We start from the raw sequence: 22902 nt of genomic DNA, 5'->3' as shown, positions 1-22902 counted from the left end.
GCTTCTTAATAACTCATTGTTACCTGCGTATTGTTGTAAAGGGAACTTCCATATGATTACCTTCTTTATCAGAAAAATTGATCTTGTATTATCAATGGGTATATTATAACTGTCAGGAAAGATGTTATTTCAGAAACATTACGCTGAAACTGCTAATATAGACATGTTCATCGTCTTTATGTAATCACATCGACTTTAATAATAATGTTAAGGGCTTAATCTTATACATTTTCATTGATTTCAAATCAGATTTTTAAATAGTGGCATATAAATGTTCAGTTTATACAAATCTATTTTTATATAAATGTTGATGTGACATTCACAGTATTCAAAATATATTATTAATGTATTTGTAATGTTAATAAAATGTATTGATTAATATTTTGTATCATTTTGTATGATTATGTACTCTGTACAAGTCAAATTTGTTCTTCTGTTCTGCATTATCAATTAAGGGTTTAAAAAATACCTGGCATTTTAACTTTCAAGATTTTAAGCATTCAATACACCTTAATATGGTTTATTCAGTGACATGAAATTTTCCCCAATGTGAATATAATATCATAATCGTAGAGATAAAATTACATGTACATGTATACAGGAATATCATATGACTATTGTTAAACTGAGCAAATTGCATCTTTAAAAATCAGATCTATTGTATTACAGCTGGGTTTCCACTTTCATGTGAGGCAACAGATGTGCCAACGAAAGCAACCGATTTGGCCAAGGGTCAAGGAGGATATTTTATTCTACAGGCTGAAAATACAACAGAAATTTAATTGCATTTCAGCCAATGATATGTATCACCAATCTGTTTAATAATGAAAACCCTGGTATTTATAATAAACAAAAAGAAATGACACATGCATTCACAAACATAATATAAGAATTGCTAGACCACAACTTCGGTATGATTCTTTCCTCAAATAACAGAATCTGTAAAGAACACCCAAAATGGCAAAATTTTAAATTTCACAGACTCGATTTGGAAGAGTCTCAGACTCGATTTGGATGAGTCTGTTCATGGACTGAGAAGGTAATTGCAAGCTACATAGTATCTATGCCCCCTATGCACCCACCCTAAGCAGAATTCAACATTAAAACATGAAAAGGGTGAAGTTTTGAATTTACAAACATTTGGAGAGGGAACCATCATAACTAAATTGATCGCTGACAGTGAACAGTGAGTGCTCCATCAGTTTTAACTGTTTTTTTTATCAACCAGTACTGCTACATTGCCTGACTCTAGCAATAAAACGAGAAAATATTTCTGACAAATTATTACCGATCAATTCCAAGATAATGTAACAAACAAATGGGTATATCTACAGCCCTGAAAGTACAGGTTTTAGGCATTTTCATCTCATATATATATAGATATATTAATATATATTCTCACCACAAGCGTAATGAAACTTCACGTAATTAAAGGACCTGAACTACAACAGTCTGATATTGAAGTAACCGTATCCTATTCCCAGCAAATTAAATGAAACCTTAGATACTGTTATAGATTTTACACCATGGAAAATGGATGAAATGACGTCAAACACCTAGAATTTTGCATCATGTTCTATTTTTCCCCTGAACATATTGAGCTGATTTACACAGTTGGAGAAATGGTCTTACAGAACTAATATTTAATTATTCACATTCCCCGATATTATATCTCTCTTAAATTGTTCATATACAAATTGGAATTAGTTTAATAAAATTCTGCGTTAGCGAGAATCATGTTAACACTAAAATTTAATAAATATTTGAGAAGCTTTAAGGAAGAGCTCACAATTTACCAACTTTGCTATAGAAGTTTATTTGTCTATTTAAAATTTAGCCTAAAGTTCACAGAATTTCAGTCATACAGATGAACTATGGTAGACAGAAACCATTTAAATGCTGCAGGATTCAGCACCAAACTTATCAGTTTTTCCAGAATAATCTGCCAAAGTTGAAGTTCTTTAAACATGGATCAAATAATGCAACAGACTTAATGCTGTCCTTAGATCAAATATTCAGTCTTTGAAAAACAACTCCAAGTCAGTCACCAAGGACTTGACATAAACCCCCTCCTCCTCTTGTAGTAATCATACTGGTTGCCAATCCTGGCATTTTATTGGTAGGACAGCATGCTTGACTATTCTCAGTGTTAATAATTGTAAAACGAAAACCTGGATAATGTAAAGTTTTCTACATAATTGAATTCCATCAAAATCCTGTCATTAACATGATTTTGACAGAACAGTGATGGGCCTTTGACAGAGCCTAAATAGCTTCCTCACATGAAAGAATCCAAAGTCCCTGTTTGGATTCAAACCCACAACCGTGAGGGGCAAGTGGTTTGAAGTCAACGACCTAAACCACTAGGACACAGTCGCCCCTGTTTGCTTTTACTGGATGACTAATCAGAAGTTACTAATTTCTCCTCAAGAGTCAAGTGACCAACTGCATATTATAATTATTTCTGAATCAGGGGTTAAAGGAATGTCACCATATGACCGCTATACTGTGTCAGTGTGATGTAAAGCCCAATCAAACAAACAAACAAACAAACAATCAAACAAACAAACAAATCAGGGGTTAGAGACAAATGACCATTAAACACAATATCAGAGAAAATGAAAACATCTTTTATATTGTATGTTCATGCATTAAATCACAAATTTTTTAACAGTAAGCCCAGCATTGCTTTCATACTAATCTTCCATGACAAAATTTCACTCACTGTTGATGTCTTTGATGATGAAGGAAAAACAAAGCAGTAAAACAAATTGTACAAAAAGCACAATTCAGAGAGAGAAAGAGAAAAAGGACTTACAATTACAACAAATGTTGGACAATTACTTAATGACTCAGCATGCAATTTGTTTAACCTTTCTGACATAAAAGTATCCTGTAGAGAAGAAAATAAAGGGTTAAATTCACAGTCATAGACCTGATAGCTTCTAACTAGTCTGATGGACCAAATATTATGTCAATTGCATGACCATATGTCAATCTTGGTAATTGAGTCACAGCTTGAGTAAATTAGCTTTCAGCTTTTTTGTATTAGTGTCTTGTGGAGTTCTTTCTTATTTACTTCACTTACTAAACAGGCCTAAATGCTTATACATATTTTTCTTTCCCCCAGTATAGATTGTTTTTATCACGAAAATGTTGTTTTTATCACGAAAATGTTGCCATTTGATCTTACTGTGATCTTTATACCTGTAGATCTGTATTAGATTAATGATTTTTGATAACTAATTATTGTTTTGCTGCATATGCATTTTATTTTACATAAAAGGGGGAATAACTCTGATACCAAAATCATGTAAAGAAAGATAACTTTTATGTTTTACCCTTAGCCTGCTCCGAGTCTGGCGGCAACAGATTCTACATGCACCCATGAAACCAGTGCAGAAACCAAGGACAGCAGGTCTCAGATCATGACCGGCACTGTGAGTGTATTTGCTACTAGGTCAGTAATAATGAGTATTCATTTTGAAATTTTATGAATAGTTTTGTCCAGATTTAAAAATGGACAAGTCCATTCATGATATTTAAATATTTAGCATTTAAGGGTGAAATATACCAGTAAGATCATTTTTAAGTTAGTACATTTTACTGTCATATAATGTTGTCAAATTTACAGAAAAGAGCAACAACGCAAGCCATTATATTGTCTGATTATAAATTATAATTGGCTTATGACACTCCGGTAGATATTTAATACAAGATTTTTCATACTGCCATTTCTTTAGCCCTGAATTCATACCAAACTAAATATCTTAAATGGATTTTTCCTGACAAAACCATTCATCATTTTCAGAGAAAATTCAGAAAAATATATGTACTGACTGAATATAACGAACAGTACAGACCGATGCTGACAGCACAGAATTTGCAACGCATCTTGGTCTCTGACTGATTGCATGTGTAGACTTTATCATTGCTGCCAACAGGTTAAAGGTTTATCATGCAATGTTGTCCAATTAATATTACATAATTCAATGTAAATTCAAAGTCCTAGACACACATTAAAATGGAGGGATTAATATGTTTGTTTGTTTATTTAATTCGGTTTTATGTCACACTAACACACTATAGGTCATATGGTGACGTTCCAGCTTTACTGGTGGAAGAAGACCTCAGGTGCCATTCCGTGCATAATATTTCAGGCACAAACGGGCACCTGAGTAGAACCACCGACGTTCTGTAAGCTAGCTGGATAGCTTCCTCACATAAAAGAATCCAAAGTCCCTGTAGGGATTCGAACAAGGGCAAGTGGTTTGAAGTCAACAACCTTAACAACTCGAAGAAAGACACCCCTAGGGTGTGTTATATGTGATTATAAAAAGCAAATTCATTACACTGAAATACACTGTTCAAGTTGTCCTGAATTTGTTGAAAAACATTCATGTATGTCCCAGTCAGAGATTCATTTTATTAAAAGCATAATTGGAACTTTAAAACAGTAGGATAAACAAATCATTAAAATCATAAAAAAGTAACAATATCTTCAAACAGAATTTTAATAAGTGCATACAAATACAAACTAGTGCCCACTTTTACTCTTCAAATAAAAATCATGTATGACACTTGTTATTTTAAATCAATCCTGCTGTTTGATCAGCAATCATATTTAATGTTTGCATGGTAGACACTAGTAACAGTACATGCCTCTTTCATTTATTTTTGAGTGAAAGAAGAACAAAGAACTCATTTTTTAACATCAATCATGTCTTATTCCCATATTTACATATATGTTTATTTTATTTCTATTTCACAATGATTTTTCTCAATTTTTCTTTTAGGTCTTTTTCATTTTCTTAATATTTTAAAAAAGGCAAATTTTTTTGGTTCTTTTTTCATTTTTAATATTAATTTTGATAAAAAGGAATTTTTTATCGCTAAAATGACAGCTTATTTATTAGAAGATTTTCTACTATTATTTATTACCTAATTCCAATCTCTCTGAATCTAAAATCTTCTTCTATTTTTTTCTTTTTTTTTTCTTTTTTTTCTCCTTAAAATCACAAATGAAAAAATAAAATCGCAAATGAAAAGCAAAAAAATGGAAAAAATACCCAAGTTGTCACATTCAGACCAGTATAAAATGATCAAAACAATCAAATCAGAGTTTGGGTTTTTTTCCCTTCAAGTCTCACATACATATGATTTGAGCCGTGCCATGACAAAACCAACATAATGGGTTTGCGACCAGCATGGATCCAGACCAGCCTGCGCATCCGCGCAGTCTGATCAGGATCCATGCTGTTCGCTATCATATTCTCTACTTGTTATAAAATTGGTAAGCGAACATTATGAACCCTGATCAGACTGCTCAGATGCGCAGGTGGTCTGGATCCATGCTGGCCGCAAACGCACTATGTTGGTTTTGTCGTGACGTGGCTCATATTATTTTTTAATTATCAATCATAACACTACAGTTTATATAATCTCCCACATGGTATCTTATGTAATATCTAAATCTTAGCTGACAGTTACCACCTGCTTATCTACCTAAAACAATTACTGGTATGTTCTTTTTTTTATATTTTCACTGTCAAAGTGAAGAGAACAACAGAACTCACTGACCTGAGAATGCATCTGATAATCTACATCACTTAGCAAAGTAGTTCCTTAATTTGCATAAATACAATTTAAGGCAAAAGTACATCTATTTAATAAATACAGTTCACAAAGATAAAATTTCAATCCTTCAATGTATTTTAATGTTTTAATGTATTTATTTTGTTTGAACTTATATGACTAAAATGACGTTTTCCAAGTATTCTTTTTTTTTAATTACAACAATATCTTTTGCAGTAAATATAATTAGAGCTTTATACACTTCAATATATTATTCTGGTAAATTTGGACCCAAAGCATCTTTACCATGAAGTTCAACCCTAATAGCTTAACAAAAATATAAAACAAAATGATAAAAACTCTTTGAAATCAGAACAGTCTCAATAAAGTTATAATCTTTAAAATATTTCCTTAGAAATTGAAAAGCCAGTGAAGATTGTTCAACCAGTCTGTTACTTTTAGGAGAGGAATATTTGCACTAATCAAAATCCTGTTTTCACCCATTCTGCAGTCCCTTCTGATGAGAGGAAACCCATAGAAACTTGAGAGAGTGTGGCTGTGTTGTAAAATGGGAAGCCATAATTTATCTCCTCTGTCATCATTAAAACATAGGAAAGGAAGCTGATGACTACAATATTGATCAATATATTAACACCATCTCATTTTGTAAATGGAATAATGCAGTGTTAAAACATTGGCTGAAAGAAATTATGCCAGAAGATTGGCTGTCAGTTACTGAAGTAAACAAAATATCAATTTATTTTCTATAGATCATTTACAACTATCAGGGAGAAAAAAGTCATTATTATAACCAATATATGTGTGTCACCTTGACTGAATTCTATGAAGCAGTATAACAGTTTTCCCCCACCAGGTGATCCCAGGTGATCGAAATTGGCTGAAAATATTTGTTTACCAGATGATAGTAGACTCAGGTAATCTGCCAGTTAAACAGTTAAATACATTATATATCATCCATATTTTATATGGATAAACTAAATATATATATATATATATTATATATATATATATATATATATATATTCACACATATCTTCACTTACGGGGCCCATATATAAGACCGAGTTTGAGTGGCATTATTTCATGCAGTCAGTTTTTATATACGCCACTATATAGGCCTATAATGAACATTTCCATACAACAGAACTAAGGGGTATAATTTATATATATAAAACTATATATTTGATTATACCATAGGGTGAAAACATATTGACTAATAACATAAAACCCCATAATAAATATACACATTTGTGGGACATATATCATTTACTACTAAAACCGGCCTACGGGCACTATGTTAGAAGGGTAGCCTACGCCCCCATACATCGTTTTAAACATGCCAGAGTTTTCGAGGCCTTATGTATGCCCCACATTAAATATACACCCCACAAGTATGGTCTCAAATAGACCGATGCCCCGTAAATGGAGGAATGTGTTTGTATTATATATATTATATATATATATATATATATATATATATATATACATACACACATGTAGTTTATCCAGTTTTTAATCTTTTTTTTTCTTTCCACTGTTAATATATATGAGATGTACATGATAGATTAGATAAATAATTTATTGACGTATACATTCAGTACATAGTCATTTCACATACATTTGTAAAGTACAAAAATGTGGATTTTATACATGTATAATTATTATATTCCTGAAGTCATTTCTACAAAATCAGTAACTTAAAACTCCCCTTAGTTTCTTTCTGGCAGTCAAATCAGAAAACAGTCTTGTTTATGCATAAGTTAATATTGTTGTTCTTTGTTATAAACCAACTATATGGAAACTGTTCAATCACTGTGTTTAGTCTGGTAAAAAAAAAACTCATCCTATAGTAAAGATTGAATGCCTCTGAGCTACAAATTATGTATGCCTATAGTCTGCAGACAGTATATTATAATTACTGATTCTCTTCCAATAAATATATTTATAATAGTGTGTGCGGGTTTTTTTTCACAAACAAAAAAACTTAATATACATATTAACAAACTCATTTTCATCGCTATTCCACCTGGCTTATATTATATGTATACATTCAATACAAGCCCTAAGACATACCATGATAACGCAAGCTATTTACTAAACAAAACTCTGTAAAATATCGTTAACTGCATCAATACAGTATATTGTCAGATATTCTGAGATGACAATAGGTAATTTTACGTTTCATCACTCACACTGATTAAGAAATGTTGCCATATTTCTTCAGCATGATCTGGACTGGTCCTCAGCAATGGTAATGGAGCAACAAGTTGTAGCCAAAAATGTCGGAAAAAAAAATTCTTCCTTTTTGTTAGCGAGAACATACAATTTTTCATATTGAAACTTCAAACTTGTATCAGTAATTAACACAATTCTTGTGACATGGATCTACAAGTAAGATATACTGACAAAATTATTTGTCAACGAAGGATCTATGTAAGTTATATACGTTAATTTATGGTCTCGGTACTCATAAGGTGAGCCCACCCTAGAAGACTTTTGAGTCAAGCACTGTGAGAGATACATAAATTACTGTATATAGAAGAAACAACTGGCTATTCAAAATGCAAGTTCTAAAAGCATCATAATATCGGATCCTTTCTTTTATAAGTCTGGTCCTAAAGACTAAATTTTAATCGGAGTTAGCATTAAGGATCACGCTCGCAAGCCCTGGATTTTTAGCTAAAGACCGTTCAGCAATTGGACCAGTCCTCTGTGTGCTCACATTATCATGATTCTAAACATTTTCAAATTTCCTGATGGCAGATGATCCAATCTTTGAAGGACCATTTTACACTGGAAAAATCTTTACATTATTAAGATATAATTAAGGAGGTTGCCGATTTAATATAGAGACATAGAGATTGACAAGTAATACATTATTATCTGGTATCTAATTCAGACCAAATTTAACAGTCAATTTAAGTATACCTTCATTTTTTTTGTCAACCTGATGAATGGTGAATTGGTGATGTAATTTTTCTATCTCATCATTGATTTGATTCATCTTTAAGAATCATTGCATTAAATATTCCACAGATTTCAGTGTGACAAGAATTGACAAAAGAGTAGATTATGTGGGCGTTTTATTTTTCCACAGAGAGATGGCTTTGTTTCAATATCTCGCCCTATAAACTAACATAATAGATTGACCAGCTGTAATGTCATTCACATCACCAACATCTCCTACATTTCAATATTGTACAGCTAGCTCAATATTGCTTCTGGCATATTTAATGTTGAATCCTTCATTCCAATAGGATATTGTTTTAACACTATAATATATTAAGTTAATAGTGTCACAGTTACACAAGTACATTGCCCAAATCAAATGTAACAAAATACAAGTGCATCATAATTAAAGACTGCATAATTTATTTAAATATCTGGAATATTGTTGTTTTCAAAATCTAGAACAAAGACTTCACAAAGGGGCTCATTTTAATTGTCTTTACCTATAATGAATACCATGCATGTAACTCATGGTAAATGCATGTTTTCTTAACAAAAAGAAAGCATTGCGATGTAATAATATATCCAACATATTTGGGGGAGTACTATGTCTGCACCTGTCCCAAAGTGAGGAATTTTTTGTCCAAATATTGAACAGTCATATGATTATAGGGCTTTTAATTGACAGGCTTTTATCCCTATGAATCATAAAATGCAAAGAATAATTCTATAAGTGCATTTAAAATACCCAACAAATATCTAAGTAAATTATACAAAATATTCAAATTTCTGCTTCAGATGTTAGACTTACACTGTCACACAATAACACTCATGATTGGTCATTCACCGGTTAAAGTTTATAATTTTACACGCCATTTTGTTCTATTGAATTAAGTTTTGTTTGGTTTCATAGCAGCACAGTGCACCAACACAATTTAGGTCATAATTAGCAGTAAAGTTGATTTTGGCTAAACCATGGGTGTTACCTTAGGTCATATGTCGCAAATGCAGGCAAGATGATTTTTTCTAACCTCAGGTGTTTACTGTTACAATTAAACTTAAAGCAACACTAAGGGTTCAAAACCACCTCCCCTGCTGGAGCTTCCAATTGCATAGACTCCAGTAATTATAACCCTTTTAGTCACCTCTTTTGATTACTCAGGGATAAAAAGTGCCTGCAATTCTGATGCCTCAACCCTTAAAGGCAACAGGCCCCAGCCACAAATATTTTTAATATATGCACAAAATGCACAAATCAAAGTTTACATAAATTTTTTAGCACCTATATTTTTCTTTTTTTCCCTCAAAATCTTGTTTATTTTTCGTGTTATATTCAAGTTCAAGTTCAAGAAACGGTTCTTATTGAATGTTTCATATCTAATAGTAATGTTATATAGCCTTTAGTTTTTTGTATGGAAGACAAAATGCCTACTTGTAACAGTTTTGCTTCTTTTTATAACAAATCATTTCAAATTCAACATTGCTTTCTTCACGTGATAAACATCTAACATGCTCTAAATCCATTATTAAAACATTATAGAACACTGTAGATTTGCGTTTTCTTCAGATGTAAAATATCATATTATATATTCATTTTCTAAGCCTTAATGTGTCTTTCATGTTTTTTCATGAGAATATTTATCTTAAATAGATGAATTTATCTAATATTATTACACCAAAAGCTCTTTCCATCCTGACACCAGAATATTTACACATTGTTAAGAACGGGTAAAATCATATCTATTCATTTCTGAGGTCATGTTTGCAACAATATCTATATTTGTATATTCAACTTAAATGCATCATTACAAGATGTATATACTATATACATCTAACTCTGCCACCTTCCTGACACCAGACTATTTACACATTGTTAAAAACGCCTCAAAATGTTTTAAACTTACGAGACCCCCCTTTTCTTTCATTATAACAGCACATTTGTCCGCATAATGATTTAACAACTTTCAATTCCATTTAATCAAACATACGATTACCCTTTGTAAACAGAAGTGCTGATAAACGGTATTTATATTTCGCTTGTAAATCGTTTATCGCCACTGTGATACCCATACCAATTGTACCCAGGCTTTTTTCCCCTGTCAAACTGTCTACAAGGGTTACGTCTCCAAGATTTTCCTTGATCATGATAGTTCACCACTGCACTTAAAACTTTTTTAAAGTTTATTTACATTTTTTGCCAAGTGTCCATTCAAAACCGTACATTTACTCTACGAGTGTAATTAACATAGATTTTATGTAGTAATCATGATCAACAATTATTACAAATTTATACATTGCAGATGGATGGACTATTGAAGGGTTATAACACTATGTATAAATAGCTGTAAAAAATATACCAAAAAATTAATATCTTCTTATAATTTAGAAGACTTGTGCTATATAAATATACTGTTTAAATCAATAAGAAGTTTTAAAATAAAATTATCATACCAAAATCACTTTTTTGATAAACGTACTCCACATCAGCGTTTATTTTTTCGACATCTTAAAATGTTAAAATAATTCTAAATTATCATAATATATATATATATTATCAATACAATAATGATGTATGGACACAAAATTAACCATGTCATAAAGGTGAACTATGATCTATCGTGTCATATTAAAAAGATGACCAATCACTACCTTGCGTGTAAACCTATAAAAAACTAAGCCTACGTATTTTTTTTCTTATTATACGTATTACACATTACACAGTCCTACGCATAAACCCAAGATTTCCAGTTTTCCCCCAAAAATTCCTATCTCTGACCAGTGATGAGCATTTAATTATAATTACATGGCTTGTCACAGTATCACTGATAGCAGCACCCAGAATGTTTTATGACCCTATCATGTTTCAAGAATGTATCGTGTAAAAAGCTGGGGGATATAGAGAACATTTTAGAAATAACGAAAACTGATTTTCATAAGCTACATTTTTTTATAAGAGTTAAAGACAAAAAAGATTAGATTACATTTAAAAAAGTTTTTAATCAGTTACAACTCACAATGAAAATACTTGGGTAAATTAATTTCATATTAAAGGCATATTATGCCTTAGTGATTTATATTATTTTCCTTTTTAAGAGGAGGCAAAATAATGTTTAGTAATATATTAATGGATTCAAAGCATTGTTTATGCTTATCATTCAATTTGGTACAAAAAAAGAAATGTAAAAAAGGTAGAAAAATATAAACAAAGAAGTATTTTAACTTCAATACAAAATCACTTTAACTATACAGTATACCAATTGCCAAAGAACAGAAATGAAAGATAAATTTGATGACCTTTAAGTTATTTTAAGGAAACCATTACTGGACAAACAGCATGCTGGACTATTTAAATGCTGGACACAGGAAAGGAAAAACAAACTGTGACAAAATCAGTTATGATAAGATACAGATATATTTCTGTATCGGTATATAGAAATTTTTGAAATCTGAATTAAATAGTATAAAGGGATAATTCTGAAGATACTGATGCTAGAGTTATGAAGCTTGTTATGTTATTGTTTAAAGTTAGAAGTGAATTCTTTCATAAATAGAGAAGTTAGAGCAAAAAATATCAGTTTTTGTAAACAAAATCAAGTTCAAGGGGAAATAATTCTAGAAATATTCATGCTAGAGTTATGAATCTTGTCAGACATGATAAGGAACATATATTTGAAGTTAGATGTAGATACCTTAAGTAATAAAGAAGTAAAAAAAAAAAAAAAATTTGAGAAAAAAAATGTATGTCCATGCGATAATTCTGGAATAATTGGTGCTATAGTTATAAACATTGTCACATATGATGTAGTTGATGATAAGAAAAACATGTTTGAAGTCCTTAATTTGAAATAAAGACGTTAGAGTAAAAATATTATTTTAAGCAAAATTATAGGTTCAAGGTGATTATAATTCTGGAAATACTTGTTTAAGATTTTGCACCTTATCACATGATGTGGATGATGATAATGAATATAATTATGTTTGAAATTGATACCTTAAGAAATAAAAAAAAACAGGTAAAATAGTAACTGCATATAAACATTCATTTTAAGTATGGATGCTGACGCCGACTTAGAAACCGAAGCGAGTAGGACACCTCTCCATATACTTAATATAGTCTAGCTAATAATGAAAATATCACTTACCTGGTCATTTAATTAAGACTTTACGGTAAAAACATATATCTGTAAACAGTGTTTTTTTGGGGGGTTGAGGGGGGTGTGGGGGTTGGTGGTTGTATTTAGTAACGTGAGTAACAGTGACACTTAACTATGGAACTTTATTAATTTTTATTAATAAGATGATTATTACTTATAAAGATATGTAACAACATAAAATTCATTTAATAGCTAACAGTTATCTTGTGATTACAAATAATTGCTAAATTTTACAATTCAATTGGGCCACAGACCAATTCAGAAAAAAACACGGATAAAAAAGTGAGTTTATCTTGTGAAAAACTACATCTAAAGAAATTTGATCCTTCAGCGTTAGGGCCATTAGATAAGAATTCAGAGGACCAATTAATGATGACAAGACTCTCAACTCACACAGTTAATAGTGATTTACTAGCTGATAAGCCCTTACTGAGATTCAGCAGGCTGGAAGGGTTTATGCGTAGGACTGTACAGTTCTGACCAATAAGATTGTACTATATACTGGTTAAACCTTATATAAACTTATAGTCAAGAACTAATAACTTGAGTTCATTTATGATAAAAAAAACAATTACCTCACCTCTATACTTTAAGTACTATAGTATCTAAACTGTCATTGTAAAGTATAGTGTGACAAACAAAACAGTATTGTTCCTATTGTACCGCCTTTCATGATAATTCATAGTTAATTAAACACGGCAGACAAGATAGTCTAATCTATTTCATTTTAAAGACCTTCAGTAGATGTTTTTTTTGGTCTTTTTTTATTAGTTCTTTTTTAATTGCCAACATCAAAGTGACAGACTTAGATAACTAGTAGTGTTATTACTTTAATAATTAAAGAATTAAATTCAAAATGTATAGAATATAATTATGAGGTGTTAATAGACTCTTACTTCTCTTTTCTTTATTTTATTATTTTTTAATATATTTTTTTGGAGGGGGGGGGGATGTAATAATTAACTAAGAAATATTTTTATTAAAGAAGTATTGATATCACTGACCACTTTGACAAAATGCAGAGTTGAGGAAACTGTTGGGGATTTTATATGAAAATCAAATACATGAAAAAACTGCATGATCATGATGGTTTTATTTTTGCTCTAAAATAGCTGGGTGATATTTCCCCATTCTTCAATGTTGAGGCATTCAATATAAAGTGATGGTTTTATATTTGCTCCACAATATTGGGGGATATTTCCCATTCTTAAATGTTTTGGCATTCAAAGCTAGGGGATATTTCCCATTCTTAAATGTTGTGGCATTCAAAGCTGGGGGATATTTCCCATTCTTAAATGTTGTTGCATTCAAAGCTGGGGGATATTTCCCATTCTTAAATGTTGTGGCATTCAAAGCTGGGGGATATTACCCATTCTTTAATGTTTTGGCATTCAAAGCTAGGGGATATTTCCCATTCTTAAATGTTGTGGCATTCAAAGCTGGGGGATATTTCCCATTCTTAAATGTTGTGGCATTCAAAGCTGGGGGATATTTCCCATTCTTAAATGTTGTGGCATTCAAAGCTGGGGGATATTTCCCATTCTTAAATGTTGTGGCATTCAAAGCTGGGGGATATTACCCATTCTTTAATGTTTTGGCATTCAAAGCTAGGGGATATTTCCCATTCTTAAATGTTGTGGCATTCAAAGCTGGGGGATATTTCCCATTCTTAAATGTTGTTGCATTCAAAGCTGGGTGATATTTCCCATTCTTAAATGTTGTGGCATTCAAAGCTGGGGGATATTACCCATTCTTTAATGTTTTGGCATTGAAAGCTAGGGGATATTTCCCATTCTTAAATGTTGTGGCATTCAAAGCTGGGGGATATTTCCCATTCTTAAATGTTGTGGCATTCAAAGCTGGGGGATATTTCCCATTCTTAAATGTTGTGGCATTCAAAACTGGGGGAAATTTCCCCATTCTTAAAAGTTGTGGCATCTAAAAGGGACTTGGTATGACAATTTGAAAGTATAAAAAAAGTTTTTATATGTATAGTAAGGGGCAGGCACTAGGTGGGCTTTTGGACAGGGAGGTGGGGGGAGGGGTTGACTAAAGCATCTTTGACTCCTTACCAACAGCTTTTAAGGAGATGGCTCAGCCAATGTTCATTGTAACATAATAAAAAATTTCAACAAAATCTATTTCCAGAACACTTTTATAGTTAATTAACTGACCAAGTCTCTTATTACTCTATCAAGAAATTAATTGAACGCTTTTAACGAAATGAAATACATGGTCAATTTTGTATTCATAGATATATCAGCAAAATTAGGCACGTCTGCCTATATATAGAAACAATTTGTACCTAAAATAACCTTTCCAAAAAAAAAAAAACGATCGGACTTAACCAAGTTGAGGTCAATGGACAAAAAAATCTGTAAATTATACTTTTCCCCCATTATTAGCCACCATAATTACATTGAAACAACTATATTGTATTAATTGTTTTGCTGACTAATTTGTCACACTTAAAAGACGGTTTATATCTTTGTGACATATGATATACACTAACATTTTGTTACAATGTCATTTATGTGGTAAAGCTAAATTAAAGCGTTTTTTTTTCTTCACTTTTTTTCTTTTTCATGGTCAGCGATTTTCCTTTCAAATGGTATACTTAATATTTTTATTATACACACTTAACATTGTCTAACTTTCATTCCATTCATATATATAAAGATATATAAGATTATATATATTATTTAAGCTAATAACTACATGTACCATTAGGTAAAGAATGTTTTTGGTTTTATAATTATTTTGACATCGAACGGTACCGAGTTAATTAAAAAATAAAAATACATAATTAAATAATATAATTCATGATGTAAATCAAAGCATTTATTGGAGATTTAGAATGACAGTAATTTAATCAATACAACACAATGTATTGAAAATCCTTAGACTTAACGCGTGTCCTGTGTGTCCTTTCGGCTTTCATATGATTAGCAAGCTAGCAAAATAGACACAATTAAAATAAAATCTCTTTAAATCCTGACATATTCCAAACTAATTCCTACCCAGAGAAATACCTGCGCTACAGCACGACAACGGCACTCTTTTTTTTTATAATTCTAATTCTATTTTTTTTATAATAATATTATAATAATATTTAGGTCGAATCATTTTCAAGCACCTTAATTTTCACTACTGTTAGGGAGACAGGTCTGGCACCTGCAACTTGTCATCTAATACATAATCATTAGATGAATTTAGGAAAGTATTAATTAAAACAAGCCTGTGGGGCAAGCTTTTATACAATATCTGAGATGGGTTTGATATATATGTATACAAGTATTTATATTGATGTACGATTTTATATTAATATCACATGATTTCATACAGCCAGAAAATGCGGAAAAATGAAAACCTTCGATAGAAATGACCATAAATCTTGTATAATATTTATACATTCAAATAATTTAACCCAAACATACTTGAACAAAAAGTGATATTTTGGTCTTCAGTTATGCCACCAGTGGAGTCGAGAGCCAGGCCAACCTGCAAATGATACGGAATCTGACCACTGGGCCAATACTGTTGGTAACTTAAATTTTGTATTTTAATATTGAATGCCTTTAACTCTACATGGACTTTTCCAAATTCAAAGCAGGATAAATTCAAAAGTTCTAATTCATTAAATTTTGAAATGTCAAAGTTGTGAAAAATTCTTTGATGGCATCGTAAAATTTGTTGTATGTATCTGAAAAAAATATTGTGTGTATTAAAGAAAATTCGTATTTTCTTTTCACAATCAATAATAATCAATAATAAATAATTTCCCTATTTATTTATTTATTTTCAAAATTCTGTTAAGACACATTAATATTTTATGTACTGCATGTACATTGTATAATTCATTATCTAAAAAATTATTTTCCTTGTTTCTGCTGAAACTTATTAGCTAGAATAATAATATTGTTTTGTTTCTTAATTAAAAAATTTAATTTACTAATGAATGTAATACAGTACTTTGACTGTCAAAATATTGCCATGAAGATATTACAATTTATTTTTAAGTTTGCAATGGTGCAACTTTTCATTTATTTTATTTTCATAATTGATAAAGAAATATAACCAAATCACCAGCAATAATTGAAGATTAAGTCAGTTAAAAGCATACTATATAATTAAACTGATCATTTAAACATAATTATTTTACATGTACATGTAGTCTGACCTGTGATTGTCCTGTATATAATATTTGTAATATATATACTTATGCTATTCTTATTAATATTATAAATTTCTAACCTTTTTTTACAACCTTGACATCCCTGACATTTTTCTTATATCCTAGCTTTTATATATTTTTACAGGGTGTCCGTTTGACCCTTGAAATGACTCTAAATTGACCCTTCAAATTTCCAAAAGGCCTAATTTGACCCTCAGAATTTTAACTGGAGGGTCAAATTTTGTTAAAATCATGGGAATTTGTCCTTGTACTCTGAACTTGTAGTTAGTAAAACTTAGTCAAAATGACCCTCAGGATTTCATGGCTAGTGAACACCCTGTTTTTATAATTTAATATATAAAAAAAAATTCTCAAAAAACATAACAATAATAAACTGGGAAAAACAGCCTCTGGTTAGCAGGACGATACATGTACATGTATTTGGTCTTGGCAGATTGGGAGACTCTTAGTTGAACTTTTTTAATTAAACTGACCTTTAATTGTATGTTTTAATAAAAAATCATATTAAATTTTTGACTGCTCCTGGTAAACTATAAAACTGACCTATATATAGCTGTGAACTGTAAACTAAGCTGGCTGCCAGGCCCTGGCAAATGATATAATAACTTATTCTTAGAACTGAAACAGTACACCGTGAATAATTACCGTAAAGTTTGACCGAAAGTTTTTCAAACCTTTTTGCAATGTCTCAGTTCAATGTCCTTCCACTGAAAATTGTATAAAATGCCACTTGGAGATGTCAATAAAAATTTGTAAAAAACAACTTAATGAATCGTCAGTTTATCCAGACCAAGATTATAAACTTAAAGTATATTGACTGACGTATGTAAGCAAAATCTTTGGATTAGGTCAGTTTAGGAGGATATAAATTGGATCAGTCTCTGACCCAGATTAAGTACATTTGTTCGTCACGCGTGTATGAAAAAAAATGAATAATTAATTGTTACAAAATGACTTTTAATTATATACACAGGATGTTCATAAAAAAAAGAATACGTACAATATGTTTGAAAACTGATACGCACTTTTTATACCATACTGTTCCTTATAAATTTATTTCTTAAATAATAACTCTTCATGGAAATCATGGGTTTAAACTTGTATTAATTATTCAATTACATGTATAAAATAAAAGTGGTATAAATGTACATAGACACAAGTACTCTTCTCAGACTTTGAGTTTGAGGTAATGGTATTTGGTCATTCAGGTTTGGGTAAGGGTACTCTGAGAGGGTTATCTGATTGTAATTAATGACAATTCAGAGAAAAGTAAAATTAGTAAATCTTTATATGATTATCTGTCCTTATTATGCCACTATATACATCTTTCTTGTTTCAGTGTGTGGGTTTTTGCGACATTCTGATAAATAATTATAATGAGAGAAAACCATACCTTTTCGAGAGGGTTAAAAATATGGTTCCTTTTTCAAGCCAAAAGTAAAAGACACAGAAATTTCAATCTAACAATTATTTTATTAATTTAAGCTATAATGAATTATGAAGTTTATATATATGGCGAATCTAAGCTCAAAATTAGTTAATTACTGGTGTAGGAAGACCTTCGATCGAGCCGATCTATAAATATTAAAGCACCAGGGTAGAACCATCACTGCCTTTAAATAGTCTTACAAATGTAAAGGTTGCAAGCGTCCTCAGAAAATTAATATAAAGAGAGTGAAAGGATTGAAGATTCAAACCTACATTAAAAAGGGGCCTCTTTGTTACCGTACATATGTCAATGACCTTATCCCCACTTATTACTAAGGCTAACAATTATAATATACAATGTATGTAATTTGCATCTTCACTCAACAATATGTAACATAACCTAATTAAAACAGACTTAGAAATGACTTAGCGCATTCATTAGGACATTACCATAGATGACATTTTCAGCTTTTATTCACAAAAGAATAACAATGACTGAAATCTCTTATTTCACAAATTTACTCTTGTATGCGACATCCTGTATAATAATACATAATCTGTCCATCAAACCTTAAATAGCAGATGAAAGGAATAGCCATTTTCCTTGGTTTTATAACTTATTTTTAAACAAAATTAAAGCATTGATTTATACATATTTTTCCCATTTAAACAAAACTTTACAATGTTTTTCAAATTCAATACACATGGGCATGCAAAGGATAACATATGTTCATTATATACATGCATTCTTCGAGTAAAACCTCTCAAATTGACATCACACTATATTAAAGCATCCTTAGAAACTAAGTAACTTTATGGCTTTTTAACTTAAGGTGATACATCCATCAAAAGTTTTGAGTGAAATTATCAGAATACAATGTTATATTTCATGTACCTATCTAATTAAATATTTAAGATGTTACAATATAAGATATTTATAATCATTTTAACCTTAGAACAGAACTAGAACCTGGCTTTCAAAGTTATCAAGGCAGACAGAATTGGATCCTGTTTGTCAAAATTAATAAATCGGGCAGAACTGGATCATGCCTTTTAGTTTAAAAGTTATCAAAATACAGTAGGTCTGTCAACACAAGCTCTTTAAGTTAACTGACAGCCAATTTATAAAGCCAAGCAGAAGGACATCTTGGACAACTTGGGGTTGGCAGACTGGAAGCTTGGCCTTCAATATTACAGTATATTAAGGCAGATAATAAAGGGATCCTAGCTGCATGCATATCCTAAGTCACATATATATGTAAATAGTGTCAGCTGTAACATGGCCCTTCAAGCAATTTTAAGAAAGGCCCGGTGGTTTCAAGTAGGAACAAAAGGAGCATTTTATGAAATTTGAGAAATTTTAATAGGCTAAAAAAAACTGCCTTGTACAATTATTTATAACTTTAAAAACTGTAATATTCTAAAACTGCAAATAAATATTTGAATAATATATCTTAAAATTAAAAATTTACACTACAATAATAATCATGATCCTTTACATTTTTGTTAGTTTAACATTTAATTGAAACATACTGAAATATTTACTAATATATATTTCATTTATTTCACTGACACAATAGTGTATATTACAAGATTTATAATAATATTTTCCCTTTATAAGTTGATATGTTACGGTCACAGGGCCTCATTTACATTTTCTCAATTACTTAATGGTGCGGAAATCACTCCATGGTGCAAAAAAAAAAATCACTGCATAAACAGACTTCCACATTAAAAGCTTAAACCTCCATATATGCAAATGAACTAACTTGATGTTCAATCAGATAACCGTACATACATGTACATTGTATCTCATTAAATATATGGTAGAAAAACAAACATATAAAATATTTCATGATATTTTATGATATTTTCTCTTCTTTTTTTTTTTCTCAATTTTTTATCTCCTGGATTTTGAAGAATAATCTACTTTACAGATTTCAATGTTTAAGTAGTTTACCAGGATTCATTTAATTACTTTTTTGGAGTGAAAAAAAAATGCAACTGGCAAAACTTGCTTGAAATTTTCTTAAATTGAATATAAACATATACAGGGTGTGCGGTAGACTCTGAATCTCAAGGTTCAATGATCCGCCACACAAAATTTTTAAGGATCAAATGCAAATATTCAAGGGTCAGCATATTCTGAGTATCACTAATCAGTGATCTAACGTTTTACTGATATGATAATTATAATTAAATGTATAATTAATCTCTTTTGGATAAAATTTTGCAAGAATGGTTTAATCTGGTAATTTTTAGCAAGATTTTAGAGGACCAACAAATTAACTGGCAATATGTACAGTTCTTACTCAACTGTAGTTAAAGTTGCACATTTTTTTTTTTTCCAGTACTTTGTATTTAGAATAATATACTGCAATAAATACCTAACAATAATGCATACTCTATGAACTCCAAGACACTAATTGTGAATTTGAAGCCCAGGATGTTTGAGTTTTTTTTAATATGTACTGACTTCTGTACAATTACTTTTATTTTGATTTATCTTTTATGCTATGTTCTTTTTTTCAAATCAATGCGTTTTTTTAGTGTTTAATTCATGTACATTATGTAAAAACCATAACAAACAAACCTGATTCTTTGGTATTAATGCTGGTAATGATGTTCGTCTGGTAGATCTATGTGCAGAAAACGCATGGGCAGTTGATGAACTGGAACGGCGGCGCTTAATAACTGGTATTTTCCCGTCGTGCGTCATGAAGTTATTAATAGGAGGTTTTAGAACCATTTCCATATATTTTGAGACAATATACCCTCCTAAGCCGCAAATATATGCTACGTATGGTCTTAATCCAAATGGAATAATACCCACGGAGGAACACATTAAAAAACGCGAAAAACTAACTAAAGAAATCACAATTGCGCTGTTTGTAGTCTCTAATGAAGAAAATATGCTCGCTGTACAAACTGATAGTAGAACAATAAATAATATCGCAGGACGGCTGAGGTAACCGCCATCTTGGTCAGTGTCTGGCTCGTACCGCCACTGTCCAAAGGTCAGCTGAGCGAAAGTCTCTCCAACAAAGCATGCACAAAATAAAAGATAAACACTAGTGGTACTCCATGACTTTCTGAGGTATAGTGCTACCCAGTAGAATGCACAAATTACTGTAAACATGGGTACAAATACTGAGCACAGACGCTGAAAAAACAGCCCCATGTCACACAACTGGTATATAACGAAACTAAGTCCAAGAAAAGCCATTCCGTAGAAGACACCAACATTTTCTGACACATTGGAATCATCTAAACCTATCCAATTAGCGAGCAAACTGCACAAATTACCCCTTTCTAATGGTTTTACTAACACTTGTATATAACCGTTATTATCAATTTCTTCTTCGTCTTTGGAAGAGTCGTTCTTTGACCCTCTACGAGATAAAGAATTTCTTTGGAGGGCCATTTTAGTCCTTTTCCCCTCACTCCACATTCACCACACACACAACTAACTGACAGGCGAGTACACACTTAGAATCTTGGGAAATTATCGATTTGTGTATTGAAATGCGCCCTCTAGTGGGAATCTCCGCCGTAACGCGGAAGTAAACAAACGCACGTGGCAAAATGTAAACATTGAACCAGTGACAGCGTGCAGACAGCATTCGTATCAACTTTAAATGTGTGCATAAAAAGTTTAAATACAAATTGAATAAGATTTGCAGTTTAAAAAATAACTTATTTCACCTTTAAAGAATTCGAAGGTGATTAACTCGCTATGTATTTTCAATAAACTTCAACTCAGAGTAACGCCTCTTGCTAAACAATAAGAAAATAACGATAAAGAAGCGCATTTTTTCTGATTTGCGAAATTTTATGAAATGCCCCTGGAATTATTACGTACGTATCGTACGTATAGGTGGCGCGATAGCTCAGTTGGTTAAACAACTGATTATCACTCCTTAGGTCCTGGGTTCGATCCTGGGATTTTTCAGAGACACTTTCAGTGTTTCCCACCTACCTAGAGGTGTACTGGTAAGAAATCCAGGTAATCCTCGCATGTATCAGTGCTATACACTGGGCATGTAAAAGAACCAAGGGGTATATTCAATAAGAGCTAAGGACTGGTTCCCGGATTCCCTTGTATCTTTAATGTATACAATGTATACCTGCTAAGCGTGATCTTAAACGATTTTAAAGCAGTATGATGTAGAAGTAGAAGTATTTTATAATGATCTATTAGAAACTTTATTATTACAAAAAGCAATATTTCATACTATATATATATACACACACGGATTTATATTAGTAATTAAGATACACATGTAGAGTATCTAAGTTCTTTATTATAAATCATCTAAAATAGTGTTGATCAATCTGTTTTGTAACATAAAACTGAATCCCTGGATGACTTTAAATCTTGGGCTCCTGAACTTAAAAATTTCTTAACAGTGACTTATCATAGTCGTAAGTTGTATGTGTATTATATTCTTTTAATACCTTATTATTATTATCTTTGAAAATAACTACGAAAACTGATGGCTAAAGTATGGCTAAATCATTAGTTTCTTATATGATATCTACAATAAATATGGTTGCAATACAATATATTCAGCTTATTCA

General features: G+C 31.1%; 1 protein-coding gene across 1 annotated transcript in view; it reads right to left on the bottom strand.

The window, feature by feature from the left end:
• The window catches only part of LOC132747502 (cGMP-inhibited 3',5'-cyclic phosphodiesterase 3A-like), a gene marked incomplete at its 3' end in the record, with an annotated part of 138968 nt that extends 117141 nt beyond the window's left edge, over window positions 1–21827 (bottom strand). The window contains exon 1 of the mRNA XM_060736902.1: window positions 20915–21827. Within this exon, the coding sequence (XP_060592885.1) occupies window positions 20915–21772 (858 nt within the window). The remainder of the gene's footprint in view (window positions 1–20914) is intronic.
• Between the last annotated feature and the right edge of the window lie 1075 nt (window positions 21828–22902).

The sequence above is a fragment of the Ruditapes philippinarum genome, unplaced genomic scaffold (assembly GCF_026571515.1).
Source record: "Ruditapes philippinarum isolate M1 unplaced genomic scaffold, ASM2657151v2 ctg287_1_1_1_1, whole genome shotgun sequence".
Classification (NCBI taxonomy): domain Eukaryota; kingdom Metazoa; phylum Mollusca; class Bivalvia; order Venerida; family Veneridae; genus Ruditapes; species Ruditapes philippinarum.
Note: the sequence above shows the minus strand (reverse complement) of the source record. Positions and strands in the feature narration are given on the sequence as shown.